General features: G+C 44.4%; 10 protein-coding genes across 10 annotated transcripts; 5 read left to right on the top strand and 5 right to left on the bottom strand.

The window, feature by feature from the left end:
• Positions 1-71: 71 nt before the first annotated feature.
• On the top strand, positions 72-2186 carry GLC3 (1,4-alpha-glucan branching enzyme; the record flags this gene model as incomplete). The annotated part of the gene is made up of 1 exon (XM_022609449.1): positions 72-2186. The coding sequence occupies one exon, from the start codon at positions 72-74 to the stop codon at positions 2184-2186; it is 2115 nt and encodes a 704-aa protein (XP_022465845.1).
• Positions 2187-2434: 248 nt separating this feature from the next.
• KNAG0H01850 (uncharacterized protein) lies at positions 2435-3241 on the bottom strand (the record flags this gene model as incomplete). Its single annotated transcript, XM_022609448.1, has 1 exon — positions 2435-3241. One exon carries the CDS (start codon positions 3239-3241, stop codon positions 2435-2437), a length of 807 nt encoding a protein of 268 aa, XP_022465844.1.
• A 315-nt stretch (positions 3242-3556) lies between these two features.
• On the bottom strand, positions 3557-4483 carry KNAG0H01840 (acetate uptake transporter family protein; the record flags this gene model as incomplete). Its single annotated transcript, XM_022609447.1, has 1 exon — positions 3557-4483. The coding sequence occupies one exon, from the start codon at positions 4481-4483 to the stop codon at positions 3557-3559; it is 927 nt and encodes a 308-aa protein (XP_022465843.1).
• An 868-nt stretch (positions 4484-5351) lies between these two features.
• On the bottom strand, positions 5352-6434 carry KNAG0H01830 (acetate uptake transporter family protein; the record flags this gene model as incomplete). Its single annotated transcript, XM_022609446.1, has 1 exon — positions 5352-6434. The coding sequence occupies one exon, from the start codon at positions 6432-6434 to the stop codon at positions 5352-5354; it is 1083 nt and encodes a 360-aa protein (XP_022465842.1).
• A 1008-nt stretch (positions 6435-7442) lies between these two features.
• KNAG0H01820 (uncharacterized protein) lies at positions 7443-8693 on the top strand (the record flags this gene model as incomplete). The annotated part of the gene is made up of 1 exon (XM_022609445.1): positions 7443-8693. One exon carries the CDS (start codon positions 7443-7445, stop codon positions 8691-8693), a length of 1251 nt encoding a protein of 416 aa, XP_022465841.1.
• A 202-nt stretch (positions 8694-8895) lies between these two features.
• On the bottom strand, positions 8896-9816 carry CTO1 (Cto1p; the record flags this gene model as incomplete). Its single annotated transcript, XM_022609444.1, has 1 exon — positions 8896-9816. One exon carries the CDS (start codon positions 9814-9816, stop codon positions 8896-8898), a length of 921 nt encoding a protein of 306 aa, XP_022465840.1.
• Positions 9817-10220: 404 nt separating this feature from the next.
• On the top strand, positions 10221-11270 carry RBP95 (RNA-binding ribosome assembly factor RBP95; the record flags this gene model as incomplete). The annotated part of the gene is made up of 1 exon (XM_022609443.1): positions 10221-11270. The coding sequence occupies one exon, from the start codon at positions 10221-10223 to the stop codon at positions 11268-11270; it is 1050 nt and encodes a 349-aa protein (XP_022465839.1).
• A 3054-nt stretch (positions 11271-14324) lies between these two features.
• SWM2 (Swm2p) lies at positions 14325-14750 on the top strand (the record flags this gene model as incomplete). Its single annotated transcript, XM_022609442.1, has 1 exon — positions 14325-14750. One exon carries the CDS (start codon positions 14325-14327, stop codon positions 14748-14750), a length of 426 nt encoding a protein of 141 aa, XP_022465838.1.
• Positions 14751-15163: 413 nt separating this feature from the next.
• On the top strand, positions 15164-15784 carry KNAG0H01770 (uncharacterized protein; the record flags this gene model as incomplete). Its single annotated transcript, XM_022609441.1, has 1 exon — positions 15164-15784. One exon carries the CDS (start codon positions 15164-15166, stop codon positions 15782-15784), a length of 621 nt encoding a protein of 206 aa, XP_022465837.1.
• A 421-nt stretch (positions 15785-16205) lies between these two features.
• On the bottom strand, positions 16206-17381 carry DOM34 (ribosome dissociation factor DOM34; the record flags this gene model as incomplete). Its single annotated transcript, XM_022609439.1, has 1 exon — positions 16206-17381. The coding sequence occupies one exon, from the start codon at positions 17379-17381 to the stop codon at positions 16206-16208; it is 1176 nt and encodes a 391-aa protein (XP_022465836.1).
• Positions 17382-18982: the final 1601 nt, after the last annotated feature.

The following is an 18982-nucleotide window of genomic DNA, read 5'->3' as shown; positions in this document are numbered from 1 at the left end:
GTCCTCTTATAGAGTAGAAGTAACCTGTTCCCTCACATATAACCCGCTTCTTTCCTCGCCCTCCCCCCCAAATGTTTAACGTACCAGAAAATGTTAAGGCGTGTGTTGAAATTGACCCCTGGTTGAAACCGTACGCTCAGGTTCTCTCAGAGAGAAGGTACCTAGCAGATAAATTTTATTACGATATAACGCATGCAACTGCAGACGGGTCAGAACAGACTCTGTCCAAGTTTGCCCGTGATGCGTACAAGTCCTACGGGCTGCATGCAAACCCTCAAACGAAGGAGATCACGTACAAAGAGTGGGCACCCAACGCTAAGAATGCCTTCCTGGTGGGTGATTTCAATAATTGGGATAAGTATGCTACACAGATGACTGGGAAGGATGAGTTCGGCAACTTCTACCTGACTTTACCACCAACTGACCAAAACGAGTTTGCGATTCCTCACGACTCGAAGTTGAAAGTTATGTTCCAATTGGAGGATAACTCGGAGATCTTCAGAATCCCAGCTTGGATTACAAGGGCTACACAGCCTTCAAAGGAGACTAAGGAACAGTTTGGCCCAGCTTACGAGGGGAGGTTCTGGAACCCTCCAGAACAGTACCAATTCCGTCACGAGAGACCCACTTTCAACGAGTCTAGGGACTCACTAAGAATCTACGAGGCCCATATCGGGATCTCGTCTCCTGACCCTAAAGTGACCTCTTACAAAGAATTCACCGCGAATATCTTACCCAGAATTCAGTACTTGGGGTACAACTGTATCCAGTTGATGGCCATCATGGAACATGCCTACTACGCATCCTTCGGGTACCAAGTTACTAACTTCTTCGCGGCCTCCTCGAGGTTCGGGACACCAGAGGAGTTGAAAGAATTGATTGATACGGCCCACGGGATGGGTATTCTCGTTCTCTTGGATGTCGTCCACAGTCACGCCTCCAAGAACGTAGAGGACGGGTTGAACAACTTCGACGGCTCAGACCACCAGTACTTCCATTCCATCGCTTCCGGTAGGGGGGAACACCCACTCTGGGACTCCAGACTGTTCAACTACGGTAGTTTCGACGTGCAAAGATTCCTCCTTGCAAACCTCGCCTTCTACATCGACGTGTACCAGTTCGACGGGTTCAGATTCGACGGTGTCACCTCCATGTTGTACTTGCACCACGGTGTCGGCGCAGGCGGCGCCTTCAGCGGGGACTACGACGAGTACTTGTCCAAGGAAAGATCCGCCGTCGACCACGAGGCCCTAGCGTACCTGATGTTGGCCAACGACCTCGTCCACGAACTGCTCCCAGAATCAGCAATCACAGTAGCAGAGGACGTCTCCGGATATCCAACTTTGTGTCTCCCAAGACACACCGGTGGGGCAGGGTTCGACTACAGACTCGCCATGGCACTACCAGACATGTGGATCAAGATTTTGAAGGAGAAGTCCGACGAGGAGTGGGACATGGCAAACATCGTCTACACACTCACCAACAGAAGATACGCGGAGAAAGTGGTCGCCTACGCAGAGTCCCATGACCAAGCGCTCGTCGGGGACAAGACCCTCGCCTTTTGGCTCATGGACGCAGCGATGTACACGGACATGACGGTCTTGAAGCAGAGCACCCCGGTCATCGACCGTGGTATCGCGCTGCACAAGATGATCAGGCTGCTCACGCACGCACTTGGAGGAGAGGCGTACTTGAACTTCGAGGGGAACGAGTTCGGTCACCCTGAGTGGCTGGACTTCCCGAACGCCAACAACGGTGACTCGTACCACTACGCGAGAAGACAGTTCAACCTAGTTGACGACAACCTGCTGCGTTACAAGTTCCTGAACGACTTCGACAGAGCCATGCAGTTGTGTGAGAGGGACCACCAGTGGTTGAACACGCCACAGGCTTACGTCTCCTTGAAACACGAGGTCGACAAAGTCGTCGCTTTCGAGAGGAACGGGCTGCTGTTCATCTTCAATTTCCACCCAACAAACAGTTTCACGGATTACAGAATCGGGGTCGACCAACCGGGCACGTACCGTATCGTCTTGAACTCGGACCGCGAGGAGTACGGTGGACATAACAGAATCGACGAAAATGTCAGGTTCCACACAAGCGATTTGGAATGGAACAACAGGAGAAACTTCGTCCAGGTCTACATCCCCAATAGAACCGCGATTATCCTCGCTCGGGATCAGTAGCTGCCTCCCCTGAACAGAGACTGATCCTCTCTATGTACCTCCCTCTTTGTCTCTTTATTAACGATTATATACAAAAATTGTACCTTTCTTTCTTTGATAGTTTTCCACTTGAACGTTCTGAGACTCAACGACAAGGGATTAGAAAAGCGGGAAGGGGAGTGCGAGCTCTCTTCTTTCAACGGTATTGTTACAAAAGCATCATATTTAGCACACTTGTTCACCTATACATGTTTGTTACAGATAGATTCTCATTTCAATCCCAGCTTATATATATCCAGGTCTTGCATCTGGGCCAACAGGCGTCCGACTTCCCCATCTAACACTCCATTGGAATACGCGTCTCTCTGTTTCGGGTCGATGTACCGTTGAATTTGAGACAGTCGGGAATACCCCTCCGTGCAGAACCTGGTCTGTATCTTGATTAACGCTTCGAAACTTGGGTCGTAGTATGGGCATCGCAGTGCAATCAACTGCGGCAGTTCCACTTTCAGTTGCTCATTTAATCCGTCATATATCTCCCTGGCAACTTGAAGCTCCTTCTCAAGTCTGGGGAGTTTTGTAGTATCCTTCAGCGGTTTATCAATCGACTTCCGGACTTTAGCCTTGCACGCCACGTAATCCTTCTGTTTGTGGTCCCGTTTCTTGATAGCTTCATCGATCTCTGTAAAATACATTGCAAATTTTGTAACAGGGTCTATGACCGTCTGAGAAAGAGGCTCATCCAGTCTTTTCACTACATCCGTTTCAAAATCCTGGACACATTGTAGGTAGTAATTCGCAACATTCGTCGTGTCCTGTTTGCGGACACCGTCGTAATTTGTCCCCTCGTATAAACTAGCTATTGATTCTGCAACTGTAACTTGTGCTGCAGCCATAACTCGAAGTGAACTTAGGTAACTTCTCGATTCCTTTTGGAGTTCTACCCCTGCACTCTCCAGCACGCGGAACCTTCTCTCCTGTAGGTCGAACTCCCGGTCGTTTACTTTATCGACATCCTTAATAATAACGCTGTTGCCTGCCCTGTTCACAGCTTTTTTGAAACCTCCCCAGCTCATCGTTGTTACTTTCAGTACCCACTTACTCCTTCAAGGGTTGAATAGAGATGTACGTTTCTATACTCCCACCCATATTCAGTTACCTATATATATAGAGAGATTACATTAGTGACACAGCCGCGGAAGACGTCATTATTCTTTTGAAAAAGAAAGAAGAGATCGCTCCGAGGTCGACAAAGACAAAAAGAGAACAAAACACGATTAAACGACACCGCATGTTCGCGGAGGCATGCAAAGAGAAATTACAAAGGAAGACAAAAACAAAGAAGTTTATCGTCGTACGTATCCCCTTACTAAAAAACATGATGGGTACGTTCATTCCATAGAACTGTGCGTTTTCACCAACTTCGATAAATCGTGTCTGTTCTTCTTTCTGTATATGCAACGAGCGGTTGGTAGTGGCAACGAACTCAACGTAAAGTAAGAGTTCTGGTCCGTGGATAACCCTGCAAACCCGTTGTACCATGCAATGAAAGAAGTTAAAATACCAACGACCCCCCCAGCTTTAGTCACACCCTCGTTTTGGGCAAATGCACCAATGGACAATAATAGGAACGTATGTCCTAGGAAAAAGAACAGAGCGAAAAACATCATAGTGGACTTCACGGTAAATAGAGTCAGCCCGTAGGTGAAAATTGCCCACGCCAGTAAGTATATCCCCATTGAGTTACTCAGATCGTCTGGGTGGTCCTTGTATGCATCGAGGATGCCAAACCACGGTATGTATATGGCGCCAAAACTTAACCAAAACCCACCATAGGAGCACAGTGCCGTGGCAGCGAATGCATTTTCAACGGCGACCTCCCACAGGCCCGCCAACAATTGGACCAGTCCACCGTAAAACATGGCCACGCCGACTACGACGTTTGGGATATGTATGCTACGCACATTCACATTGAACATGGAGAGCACAAAAGTTGTCAGTGCAAACCCACATAATCCAATTGGTGCTGGGTTAGCAAATTTACGTGAAGGTGGTGGTGCCAACCCTGGATTCAACGAACCTTCAAAGGCCTCGTACAACTCATCCTTCGGGTACTTCTCCCTCCCTATATATACGTACTTGTCATCTGCTCCGACAGACTGTATCTTGTCTAGGTGGGATATCGATGACGTCGTTTGTTGTAGCGTAGGGCCATAGTCAACCACAGAAGTACTGGTAGATGAACTGGAGGTGGATGTTCTCGACGAACTACTATCACCCAAACCACCTTCGTCAGTGTTCTTGTTTACGGTTTCCATTGATATGACAGTATATGTTGCCCTCCTTAATTTTCTATAACAAAATGCTTCCCCCCGCGAGCTGCCCTGGAAGGTAATACGTTGTTTTTTTATAATATCCAAGAGCACAGAATATATGTACTTAACTAATCTAGCTTACTCAACTCTTAGGCTACGAGACTTGCTATGCATCAATTCTTTCTTTTTTTCTGTGTAACTCACGATTTGAAGCAGTTTGATGTCAATAAATGTCATCCCTACTGCGATTCTTAGTTACCGTTTGTACGTGGCTCGGAGGCAGGAGATACCTCCCACACTCATCCTCCCTCCCTTCCCCCTCGAGATGGATTTTGTCTCCTCATTTTTCTTTCGTTTCGCCCCTATTAAGAATGTACGGTGTATTAAAGGAGGGAAAACAAAAATACGAGATTTATGTACATCATTTGCCGTTTTGGGACGAAATGTCCTTGCGATGCCGAGGAACCCGCCGGGAACGTGGAACGGCTGTGTGCGGTCTCCCCCGGGTCTGCATGTAGTAGTGGAACAGCACAGTTGCACCAATGCGCCTGCCGGGGTGGAATAAGCTCGTAAGAATAAATAATATATCATGATAAATCTAGTTGGATAGCCCAGGTGGGTATGTTTATTAGATAACATGCCTCAATGCAACAGCGTTTCCTGTTGAAGGATATATATGAAGTGTCCTGTGAATTTGAATATTATCATGACACCGTTTTCAAAAAAGGAAAGCGCACGGTGGGGGGGGGGGCTTCTTTCGCTTAGAATATAGTCTTTTCATTGCTGGGCAACTTGAGAGGGTGGCTTAGAACGTATGAGTTCTGTCTTGTGGCAACACCTGCGTATGCGTTATACCATGCAATGAACGCTACTACCACACCGAGTACCCCCCGGCCCTCTTAACACTGAACCTCCCTGTAAATTCGCTGATCGAAAGCAGTAGGAAAGTGATAGCCAGTAAAAAGAAGAGCGCGAAGAACATCACTGTCGATTTCATGGTGCACAAGCTCAATCCAAATGTGAAGATGGCCCAACCTAGCAAGTAGAACCCCAATGCGTTCCCCAGGTCACTCTCCTTCTCCTTGTATGCATCCAGGATACCAAACCATGGTATATATATGGCTCCAAAACTTAACCAAAACCCACCGTAGGAGCACAATGCTGTACCACCAAAAGTGTTTTCCAATGCTATTTCCCAGATACCTGCGATCAGTTGTACCAGCCCACCGTAAAACATGGCTGCACCTACCACTACATTTGGAATGACCACCCCCTGTGCCCTTGCGTTGAACATTGACAAGATGAAAGTCGTTAAGGCGAAACCGGACAACCCCAATGGAGCTGGATTACCGAACTTGTGACTCGTCACGGGTGCCAAACCTGGATTCAACGTACCACCAAAGGCATCCACCAGGTCCTCCCTCAGGAATTTCTGCCTACCGATGTATATGTACTCGTTGTTTGCACCACCTGTATAAATCCTCTGTATCGATTCTGGAGCATCTGGGTCCTCCTCTAAGGGGCCGGACCCTTTCCTGTGAGTCTCCTCGAACAAGGTGGCCGGGTCATCGTGGTGTGTGTGTGAGTTAACGCTTTCTATCTCTTTATCGGACATGCTTATAAGATTATTATATTGTTGATGCTCGAGGCTAACATGGAGAGCAAAGGGAACCCACAAAGTGTGATCTACAAAAACTAGTATCCCTTTAGTTGTCCTTTTATATATAAAGTATTTTGAACACGAGTCGCTTGATATAAACCAAGCAGGGGGGGGGGTCCCGGTTGGTATATACCGAGATGTCGGAGCAATCAAAGAAAAATAGTTACAAGCATCGCCCACTAAGGGAAAAATCTCATACGTGCGTGGCCCTAGCGGTGGGAGATCCATCCGCGGGACACCAATTATTTCGATACTACGTCTCTCTTTCTGTCCTTTCCAAATATATATCTCCATTCATCCATGAGGAGGCATCTGATTAGTTGTTGGGCTGTAGACGCACATTAGTCAGTGTTAGCAGCCGGTCGTGCAAGACCGTAGTGTAGTTCCACTCTGAAGTGCCGTGGGCGGTGAGTACGGGAGTCCAGGCGTCATGCAGTGTTTTAAACAAAAAATGCGGGGGAGGGGTTTTCCCTAGCAGTTAGCAGTAGAGGTAGTAGTCAAGCCAGAAAAAGCGGAGGTTATTGTGTGCTTGGACGGCTGAAAATATTCTCGGACACGCGTTCCCTTTCCCCTTTTGGCTGAGCGGTGGTCGTCCCCCCCGGGTTACCGAAAGCGGAAATATGGACATCCAAATAATGCGGAGACGGGTGCTGTGTGTGACTCCGTTGAACTCCGGCTCGAGGCCCTGCCGGGGAGCGGTCCGCGGAAGCACGGCGGTGTCACGTGCACGTCTCTTTCCCGCTTCTTCCGCCCGCCTTACACCCAGTCATTCTGGGCGGCGTGACTTCGTGTCCACGTGGTGGTGTCGTCTTAGCAGTCACGTTGTTCTGCAGCGGTTGGCGCAGAAAGAAGAGGCTGCCGGGAGTCATGAGACCCTCGTCCTACTGCCCCTGTATTTTAGTATTGTGACCGGGACGCTTTTGTTATTTGGAGACGTCTCCGAAGTATGTGTGTGATACGCAATTCTTCGAGGCTTCTTCGGTTCGCACTATTTGACTCGGCAATTCAAGTGTCATACATTCTTGCGTGGGCTAAGTTGTAGGGAGCAACAGAAAATGGCTCAGTAGGCGGCTCCAGGGGTGCATGCCTCAAGGTAAGTGGGATTCAACGATTATTCTGAAAGAGTGAAAGAAAATTTTAATAGCGCAACAAGGAAATGAACTTATTGATACACAGACATGCACACGCATATATAAGGAGTCAATACGGAACAAGACGTTCGGTTCTATTTGGAGGATTGTGTCTCCTCGTGGTAACCTTCACTTGAGGGGACCAAGATTCATACCTCGTCCATACTACATAATGTCCCTAAGTTCCAAACTAAGCGTTACCGATCTAGATTTGAAGGGGAACCGTGTCTTCATTAGAGTGGACTTCAACGTCCCCCTGGACGGTAAGAAGATCACTTCAAACCAAAGAATTGTCGCCGCGTTGCCAACCATCAAGTACGTTTTGGAAAGGCAACCAAAATATATTGTATTGGCATCTCATTTGGGTAGACCAAACGGTGAAAGGAATGACAAATACTCTTTGGCTCCAGTGGCCGCTGAATTGGAAAAACTTTTAGGTAAGAAGGTCCAATTCTTGAGTGATTGTGTGGGTCCAGAGGTCAATTCCGCGGTCAAGGCTGCTGCTCCAGGGTCTGTCATCTTGTTGGAAAACTTGAGATACCACATTGAGGAAGAGGGGTCCAGAAAGGTTGACGGTCAAAAAGTAAAGGCCTCTAAGGAGGACATTGAAAAGTTCAGACACCAGTTGTCCTCATTGGCCGATGTGTACATCAACGATGCCTTCGGGACCGCTCACAGAGCTCACTCTTCCATGGTCGGTTTCGATTTACCACAGAGAGCAGCAGGTTTCCTATTGGAAAAGGAATTGAAGTATTTCGGTAAAGCCCTGGAGAACCCAACTAGACCCTTTTTGGCCATCTTGGGTGGTGCTAAAGTTGCTGATAAGATTCAATTGATCGATAACTTGCTGGACAAGGTCGACTCGTTGATCATCGGTGGTGGTATGGCCTTCACTTTCAAGAAAGTCATCGAAGGGACGGAAATTGGTGATTCCATTTTTGACAAGGCCGGTGCTGAGATTGTCCCCAAATTGGTCGAAAAGGCTAAAGCTAAGAACGTCGAAATCGTGTTACCAGTCGACTTCATCATTGCTGACGCATTCTCAGCTGACGCCAACACAAAGGTCGTCACCGCGCAGCAAGGTATCCCCGCAGGCTGGCAAGGTTTGGACAGTGGTCCAGAGTCTAGAAAGCTCTTCTCAGCCACTGTCGCGAAGGCCAAAACCATCGTCTGGAATGGGCCTCCAGGTGTGTTCGAATTTGACAAGTTTGCAGCAGGTACCAAGAGCCTGCTGGATGACGTTGTGAAATCGTGTGCCGCGGGTAACACAGTTATCATCGGTGGTGGGGACACTGCCACTGTTGCGAAGAAGTACGGCGCCACAGAGAAGATCTCGCATGTCTCCACTGGTGGTGGTGCATCTTTGGAACTGCTGGAAGGTAGGGAGTTGCCCGGTGTTGCCTTCCTATCGGAAAAGAAATAAGTGGCACGGATGTTATAGAATTATACATTGCACCTCCCGCTTTTTCTTTCTCCCCTTCCTTCGTACGCGCACTCGTACAGAAAGGTAATTCGATGAGTACAGATTATTCATTGATTCTATATAAAAAGTATACGATGATTTAAACGAAATGAACGCGCTAAGTTAGACGCTGAAACGTAGCTGGATAGCAAGTCGGGCAGGGTTATACTATAAGCTTGTCTAACGCCTCCCATGACTTCACTAAGTATACTTTCTTCCCCAGTTCTTTTTTGAATTGTGTCAATTCAACAGCCTCTGTGTTAGGGTTGGTCATATAGTCCTGCAATAAGCCCTCGTTGATACCTAAAACTGCGCCTGTTATTTTAGTAAATTTCTTGGCATTTTCACTCGGGTCAAGCAGAAGCACCCCGTTAACAAGAGGGTGTAAGATTGAAAGAATATCTGTTTCACTGTCGCCAACATACCAAATATCGTCGTCATTAAATAATGTTTTACCCTCTGGCTGCAATAGACGTTCTAAAGTGACCACTTTATCGGAACCAGTAACTACTGTGTTAGTAAAGGCGCCATCATAGGTACCATTTACTAGTTTCAGTGTGTTACAGGATATGTTAGCCGGATCTATTTTGTCCTCCCCGACACAGAAGCCAATAAATTCCTTGGACCAGTTAACAGACAAAATGTAGAAGTTTTCCCGGTCAAATTTTGTAGTTAACAGCTCCTGGAAACCCCTTCGAATACGAACTGTCCCGTCAAGCAAACATGATCTGGCAAAATGTTCCATCTGTTCTAGCGTGATTCCTTGGAAAACGTTACATTTAGTTAATTCATTGGTACTGTTCAGCTCGATTTTCCTGTTGAAATGTTGATAGTCGAATTCTGATTTTAGGATCCGCTTATAATTTCCTATTGTGATACCCCCATGCGTCAATTGAGCTAGCGGTAGTTCTCTTTGTGGTGATTCTACACTAAAACGTGACCAACCCTCCATGTAATTGTCTGAAAAATGCTCCCATTTAGGCTCAAAGTCAGGGTCAAGTTTATATGGCAAACGCCCTAACACTTTGATAGTGTCCTCTTCCGTGATAGTTTCATCAAAATCTGATATAAGTACTCTTCTCATGATACGCTTTGGTTAGCAATTGCCCTCGCTGCCTCTATCAAGAAGAGGTGTTAAATTTTCGTGTAAATGATTTTTATACCATGTTTTTGTTTCTGAGGAAGGGTGAGAAATCTGCATAGAGGAAAGCGCTAGAGCAGTTGGTAATTGAAGAGTGGTCGGCTGGGCACACATCTTGATAACCCTCAAACTAACATACTTGATGAGAAACAAAAATGGTGTTTTAGAATATGGCAACTGCATTTGTGAAGGTTGGCATAGTGTACGACTTTTAAGTTTCCTTCTTCTTGGGTTGTGGAAGTACTTAGTTCTAAATTAAATAGAATATCATAGTTCCAGTTTGTCCAAACTGTTACAATTCCTTGCAAAGAGATGTTCCAGGGTAAAGCGTGGATTTATTCACCTTTATGAACCAGGTATTCGTTTCCACTCGCTCTTCGTCAGACATTTTTTTTCCCTATGAAACTGAAAATTTTTCGAACTTTAAATCACCACAATATATGGTACAGTCGATGAGCATCGATTCTTCGTTGACGGAAACTGTTCAACACCAAGATACACCGTCACCCATGTCATCGGAACATATCCCAGCCTGGAAGAGGATTGTTCTAAAGGAAAAACAGAAGGATGCAAAGGACAGTGTTTTTGCCAATGACGATCCATTCAATGTCACTACACACTTGGCCTCTGGGTCATTATCCAGAAAGGAGAAGAGGAAAATAATCAAAGGTGGTAATGAGCCCAGCAAAAAGAAAGTCAAGGGTGCGAAAGCTGCCAAGAGAGAACAGAAAAGAGAAAAGCTACCTAGGGAAGTAAGAGAAACGAAAAAGAGTAAAGTTTTGAAAGATCAACTCCGGTATCTTATAGAATTTTACAAGTTCAAAGTTGATAAACAATTACCGCAAGAACTTTATGAATTAGAGTCTGTGAGCTCAAATTATTCTAAGGAAGAAGAGGTAGATGTAGACGAAAGCAATGCCGTTGTTGATGTCTGGAAGTTTTCTAAGCAAAAGCAGAACTGGGTGATCAGACATTTCTTTAGTGTTGATGAAATTCCTACCCAATACAACGTTTTGCTTATTGCCTACTTAAAAGATCTCTCTCCAAAGTCCAGAGATGATTTGATACAGAAATGCCGCTTGCAAGTGAACGCGTGGAATACCTACACCAAAGAGCAGAGGGAAAGTATAAATGCTTTTGTTGCAAGAGAAGCTAAAGACGATGCGGGAGAAGCTGGTGAAGACTCGGCGAAGAGCAGTAGTTCAGAAGCTGACGATCAGAAGAAACAAACCGCGCAAGATTCGACTCAAACTGATCATAAGGAGAAAAAGGTTGAGAAATCTGAAGAGCAAGCGGTTCCTAACAAAGACGTTGTTTCTAGGTGTTTTATGCTATTGCAAGAGTTTTTGGAAAAGCATGAACTCGATGAATTGGCATTGATAGACCTTACATCGTAGTAGCATAGCCCATCGGCACTTCTCTACGCCATCATGTAACATATGATATATAGGATCCTTTCAAAGTGATAGTCCTTCTACAGTACCTTACATATTCGTGTACAGCACGTATTAACTCTACATTGAACACCAAGCCAGCCTTAAGAAATAAGTGAACGCGCATGCTATTCTGATTTTTAAAGTGTCTATGATTCAAGTTCTAATATTTATATAAAAACAGTAGAAGGAGAGCTATTTATTGCAATGATGGATATTGGAGTCGTAGTCGTTAGAATCCATTTTAAGTAAGGGTTTAGATATTGATAGTAGATTCTTGAACTAATATATAATATACTTTGATATGTATATGGTTCGATACTTTCCTCTTCCATGGATCGTGGAGAGGAAATAAGTAGAGTGACATGCCCTTATATATATATATGTTTAGGAATCTGGTAACCTTGGAACAACTACGCTGTTTCGGATGTGAATAGGAAAACTTCTTATCAGGCTATCATGATATTTGTTTTTATTTACCCCAAACCAGCATACAATAATATTACAGTACGTTATTTAATGTAATAGAAAGGTTATGGATTCATTACTAAAGGAGAGTTACTTTTCACAACATGGCGTTTTGTCTTAAAAGTCCAGTTTATCATATAATGTTAAGTTTCCCCAAATATTTAAATTTTTTCCACAATCAACATTGTGAGGATAATTATGCTAAATATAGAAAATGACTATTATAAGGGTGATAAGATATCATCATAGGCATAAAGAATGTGAAACGCTAATGATACCTGGCAACTATGAAGCGCATAACACAAATGCCACGTGGAACTTAACATATTATACTATGAAACATACTCACTATTCTGAGACTATTTGGGAAATTATCACATATATAAAGACTAGTTATATCCATAGTATCGGTCTCTATCTTCCTGATACATACAGAAGAGACCATCGAACCATATACTTATATAGTATAACCAAGAAGTCTACTACATCTAAGTCATCTCATAATCTCTACTTAAATGGATAGTCTCGGCGAAAAAGACAGTATCTAACAAATTACGTATAGGGCGTAAATAAGAATGTCAGAACGTCCTTACACACTCTAATCAAACACAGCCTGCTGACACGGGCAACGATACACAGCCCGTATACGAAAATAACCCCGTTGATACTGCTACTCCTACGGACACACCTGTGGATCCAGCACTACTGGCAATATTTCAGAAGGCGGTCCAGGAGTACATGCAGAGCAAAGAGGCAACTACGCAAACTGTGACTGCTCCTCAACAAATTGTGGTGACAACTGCTCCAGCTGCGGTTGCAGCTGCACTAGCGGAGTCGTCTATCGTAACTGCGAGGGAGAGACTAACAATTTTTGCGTGAAGGGTTCACCTTCAGCGGAGAACCAGAAAAAGGATTGGATTTTGGTCAATGGAAGTCGGCATTTCTGGATATAGCTAATGGACCCGCAAAAGTGCTAGAATTGTCTCCTTATACCATGGCAATGAACTCCTTTCGAGGGAGCGCGTTGAAAATGTTCCATCAGTTCATAAAGAACATGACTACGGAAGAGAAGCACGCACTAACCACTGACGACATTACCAAAAGTGTCGCAGTGGCGTACGACTATCAGGTAGATCTCATTAGAGAAATCGCGAACGTCGTCCGCAAGCCCATTAAGTCCTCAAAGGATCTGAAAAAGTTTATGGACGTGTATGATTCGTTCCTCAAGACGCTGAAGCCCGAAGAATTGGCGAGATATCTTATCCTTGGATTACACCCAACGTCGTACCAAAAGGACTATCGCAACAAAGCTGAGCTGGGATTTCGTCAGCTAATGTTGAAATGATGTCATCATGGAAGAACGACGAAAAGGAGTGGACCGGAAAACGCAATCGGTCACAGGACGATGACACCCCAAGAGGGAAACATCGCAAACGCGATGCGCAGTCTTCCAACAAATGGAAAAATTACGACAAGTTCTCGGACAGTGGTAAAACCGGGAACAAGGTTTACAACAAGAACCCCAACGGAAATGACCAAAACAAGTCCAGCCGATCCAGTGGTCCACAATAGGATGAGGTCCACAGCGCCCTTATTCCGACATTAGGCACTCATGCTATGATTGAAGAAAATCGTGATTACGCCATCATAGGGCCTCTGCCAAGTGTACAGGTCCAGGTGGGTAATGAGGAGTTTTCAGCTTTCTTAGATACAGGCGCCTCATCCAACTATATATCCAGTCGGTGTGTAGCTAACCTAGGCCCTGCTTATTATACAGAACACCATTGGGAGAACACACCTCAGGTGAAAGCCTCCAACGGTACACGGATGAATGTGACGAACCAGATCGTTTTGGATTGTATTGTAACATCCCGTCGGATTAAGTTTGCGTTGTGGGTAGTGGAAAATTTGGAACACGATTGCTTCCTAGGTATCCCTTTCAAAGAAGAAGTTAAGGACATAGTTTTGTTGGAACTTGGCCGCGACGTAAAACTGACGACCATGAAGGACTACTACCAGATCTGTACCGCTGCGGAAGCTCGCAGAGACCTGCAGAATCCAAACACGGAAGTTCAACTATTCTGGATTATCAGTGCAGATCCGAAGGGACTCCCTTAGTCCAACACAGAAACTCAAAACATCTTGAAGAAGTTAAAGCAGGTTGAGTGTGATTAGAGTGTGTAAGGACGGTCTGATATTGTTATTTACTCCGTATACGCAGTTAAACAAATCATATCAGTTGTACTTGCTTGTCTAAGACTTGTTTGTTCGTTGGGTCCTGGATTCAGAGACGGTCTTAAAAAATGCTGATGCAGATACCTTGCGGCTTATATACGTTCCGGATAACGGGCCATCTGCATGTCTCGAGTTGCTGTTCTCGCATGTCGGGATTATAATAGTTCACAGTACTGTATTAGAGAGGGTAACGGGTCATGAGTCCATTCCACAGTGTTCCCACAAGCAACAGACTTAAAATTTTTTAACACATTTACATGTGATGACTTTGCAAGAAAGTGCGCAGGGAACAGCGTCGTGAACACATCCAAGCAAATGAATGACAACACCCTTAACCCCCAACTCACGAATCTCTCCTTAACAAATTCGATTCTGCTTGATATTGTTCTGGATTTGGAACAACTTCCGGAGGACCAAACGGATACCATGCTATCGTATCTTTCCGTTGCTAATCTAAATGAAGAACAAAAGTCACAGTATTTAATCAAATGCGAGGAGGTATTAGGGCAAAGTGAGCAGGTGCGTGACGTATCTCAGGGTCTTTACGAAAGATGTACAAAAATTTTGAACCTGTTGACGGGTAAACCATACGGCGCCGAGGCAAGTGATCTTTCTAACTTGGTTATCGAGGAAACCGATATAAGAGACGTAACTGTAGAAGACACAGTGTCATCACGTCTTGGAAGGACATCACTTAGAAACCTAATCGTAGAGGAAGTTGAGGTCACTGATTTCGTATAAACCGGTAATCACAATTCTTCCGCCATATTTATACTGGGTGCTCGAGCAGAACAATTGAGGGGACTAAGTCATGCCTCCAATACAATTGGCAGCAGCAAACGAAAGCAAGTGACCCACAACTTACTTTCAAATGACCTTCCCCCCACACCCCCTCCAAATCCGATCACGGTCCATGTCCTGATCAAAGCTGTTGTTCCTCTTTCGGACATCGAAAGAAATGCGGCCCAACGGGGCACAACATTTTAAAGGGTTGCCTGCTGTCAAAAAACAAAGGAGGAAAAAGACCCTCAACTATGGGGGTGCCTCTTATATAAGCAGATAGCGTAATCTTCCTTGTAATCAGGTTGGAGGTTTCCTAGTGTATCCCCTCCCCCGCCCTGCCCACTTTTTTTAACGAAGAAAGAACTGACAGAATGGCTAAAGTGGCTATAATCTTTTACTCGACCTTTGGTCATATTGAAAAACTCTCCAAAGTTGTACAGGAGGGTGTTCTTTCTGCTGGCGGAAAAGCTGATATTTACCGAGTAGAGGAAACTTTGTCTGAGGATGCTCTTTTGAAATTAGGTGCTCCTGCAACATCTACTGAAATCCCAGTTGCAGGCAAAGATGTGTTGGAGGATTATGACGCTTTCCTATTTGGCGTACCGACAAGATTTGGGAACGTGCCTGCAGAATGGTCCACTTTTTGGGACCAAACGGGGAGTCTATGGGTCAACGGCACTTTGAATGGTAAACCGGCCGGCCTGTTTGTCAGCACTGCAAGCTATGGTGGCGGTCAGGAGAGCACAATATCAAATTGCTTGAATTACTTGGTGCACCATGGAATGATTTATATTCCACTTGGGTACAAGAACGTTTTCCCGGAGTTGAGCAACATTGAAGAGATTAACGGAGGCACGGCTTGGGGTTCCGGTACGCTGGTTGGATCGGACGGTTTCAGGGCGGCAAGTAAACAAGAACTTAAGGTTGCAAAGATACAGGGTCAAACGTTTTATAACACAATCAAGTGTTTGTACGCTTCAGAAACGCCTTAACCTTCTCCAGCATTGGGGCAAGCCCCCATTTCAGGAAACAAAACAAAGCGAAACATACAACAGAGAGGTTCCTAAAGTCGACTAAAGCAGCGAGACAGGTCATGATCAAACTAGGGGAAAGGGGAAGTAGAATTTTACGGAGTCGTTTTGTGCTCTTATGTAACTACATATTATTAATTGTACATGCCCAATTATTTGTGAGAAAGTACCCCGGAATCCCACTGAAACACCCAGTGTCCGCGTGCGTGTACACAATCGTGAATATCTTGCACATTAGTCCCTGACTGAGGATAATTTAATGATGATTTCTCAATGTACCATCTTGAACAGGATCTTTCGACATACCGACACCTTAGAAACAACAACTGACTCAATGACCGCTTTGAAAAATGCTAGTAAAGACTGACCGCATAGCTTAACTTTACTCGTCGCTGTCACCTTCATCCTCAAATCCTTCGTCTAGATCAGGTAGTGGATATTTTAGGATACAAGCCAGGCCAGTTAAGTTGTCGAGCTCTTCACCTGTAATATGCAAAGAACTGAATACTATCGCTTTACCCCCATTTCTCTCAACCGAATTCATCAGTGTTAAGTATTTCTTTCTTTGAGTCAAGTCAGGTGAACGAGCAACCAAGTCTGTGATTAGCAAATACTGAATAGCACCCAAATCAGCGGCCTTCATAACCTCTGCCTCACCATACCATGCCTTAAAATCATCATCGTTTAGATGCATCATAAACTCGTCCATGATATGGGCCTCCCTCGAATACTTTGTATCATTGAACTGACTAGAGTAAACTGGGTCTTTCAAAACCTCTGTGATACCTTGCAAATACCCTGTGGAACAGTGAGCTACTAAGAACATATCACTTCTGCCCAATATGTCACTGTTGTTCTCTTCACCAGCATATGCAGTCACCTTTTCCAACAGAGTTCTGGCATAAAACCCAGGAGAACACAGCAGAATCATTCTCAGCTTTCCAAAATCGAAATTCTTTTTCATTGCCTCATAAATGGCTTTGTAAAACTTCTCAGTCTTTTCATCAAACTTCATCACATCTGTTGACGTCTTCTTCTTGGGAAGACTGTATTCAATTTTTTGCTTTAAAATTGTCGAAGAAGCTGTCAGAACACAGACGTGTGCAACGCCCTCCTGCAAGACTACAGCTGCAGTATCTGCTTTAGCTTCTGGGTTACACGCTTCCTTGAGTATCTTTCTCGCATAGCTATCAAAATTCTGTTTTATTATCGTAATTGGAAAGGCATAGGTAATGGTATAGCTGATAAATTTGCCTGCGGGAATGTTGACATTGGCCCTACCAGTGTCATCCTCCACCGTGACCCCCTTGTATCTCAAAAATTCATCTCTCATATCAAACTCATTTGAGAGTACTTTTATTCTCAGCTTTACCAAATTAGTCGACTTCTTCTTTTTGTCAACGTCAATTGTAGAGGTGAACAGCTTTTTAAAGATCAATTCATCATCTGCATCGACAAGCTGATATATCGTGAAAAGATCCTCCTTGTCCTCAGGCTGTACTTGAAGAACAGCGCCATCTTTATTTTGCGATGACTCCTTTTGACTTAGTAACTTCATGGTCTCTAGAAGATACACTTAAGGTGCTGTCGCGTGAATGTCGTGGACTGACTGTAAGGCTCCCTCCCAAGATGTTTGAAAATATCGAACATTTTTTTTATACCAGATTTCCATTTTCAATTGCTTGCAGTGATAAAATTTGTCACACCCATGAAAACAACTCGAAAAGGAATACTGATGAGTAATAATGCACCCTTTTGCAAGTACTGGCCCTCACCCAAAATCCTTTCTCACGTTGATGTCCGTACCTTTTAACAAGTGGTATTGTGGGAAACACCAAAGGCTGGAATGTGACACCATTGGGTTAAGTAAGAGAAATCAATAAGCGGAGAGCCTTAAACTTCATTGCACTACTTGGGAAAAATTTGGGCAGCTATTTGCAACAATGGAAGTACATCTCCATGATATTGTTTTGAGCTATGCAGCAGAGTGCAAAAACAGCCAATGATGGCAAGAAATTACCAAACCATACCGAACCTCTGACTGAGAACGCCTTGTCTGCATAATACACTGCACAAAGTAAGAAAAATGAACGTATGCCAAATCTTTTATAAATAAATCTGTATTAACTGGGTTTAAATGTGTCATTTGGGGTCTCCGGACACCATTTACTCTTCCTGCGAATGTGCTATCTTTTTTGGCGGATGGAGGTTCGGAATTTAAATACTAAGCAATTTTGGAGCATAATAAAAATCAGAAATGTGTTACATTCGGTAGTATACCACTTGTATTAACGTTTTCCCTAATAAAAACGTATCGCACACGGATATGTTTGGTTTTATTACCGAACACTGGAAGTTTCAAAGTATCACATCTAACCAAATGGTTCCTTTGACGTTCTCATTTGCGGTGACATATTCTGCTTTGTAGTTAGCAGAACAACGCAGACAATTTTGCGAGATATCCATGACACAGGGCTGTTTGAATATATTAGAATGCCTCCGTACGTGAACTTTGCTTCTGGAGTGTTTTTGTAGGAAGTATCTCTGTATATTGGTTTTTATCATTTTCCCATTTCGATAGACGATTACCTGGTCTTCTATTATACTTATGTGCACCAGCACCTGTTTATGTGTGAATACGTGAGGCCTATGAAGGTACTCGAGGAAGCTTGTGAGATACGAGACAGAAAATGCAATGCCAAGAATTCCGGTGCTGGCAACACGTGGAAACGTACGGATAAGCTTTTAGTGTAGGTTTCTAAGACTATAAAGGATGTCTTTGACTTCGGAAGACATAGTGTATATGATAAGTGACGCACTAGTTCACCCTCTTATATATTGTACATAAGTGCCGAAGACGTAAGGTCTTCATCCAACAGAAAACTTCTTCTGTTATTTCTCAGTTTGCGTCGGCATACTTTGTCTGTCACATGCCATTCGTAATTGATGATGTGTCACAGGACTACTTCCTGCGCCACGTCGCAACATTTAGAACTCTGTTACTTTCAAAACCTTTGGTGAATTCACTTCTTATTGCTCTAGTGTTTGTATGGTGTATGCCTGTTCTTCAAATCGTAATGTTGCAGCTTCTTGACCTTCTTTACCATTGTGAAATGAAGTTGCGTTATCGAAAGCTTTCCTTTTCAGAAAGCCACTGGT

This window comes from Huiozyma naganishii, chromosome 8 (assembly GCF_000348985.1).
Source record: "Huiozyma naganishii CBS 8797 chromosome 8, complete genome".
Classification (NCBI taxonomy): domain Eukaryota; kingdom Fungi; phylum Ascomycota; class Saccharomycetes; order Saccharomycetales; family Saccharomycetaceae; genus Huiozyma; species Huiozyma naganishii.
The sequence above is the reverse complement of the archived record's forward strand: the minus strand, read 5'-3'. Positions and strand labels throughout refer to the sequence as shown.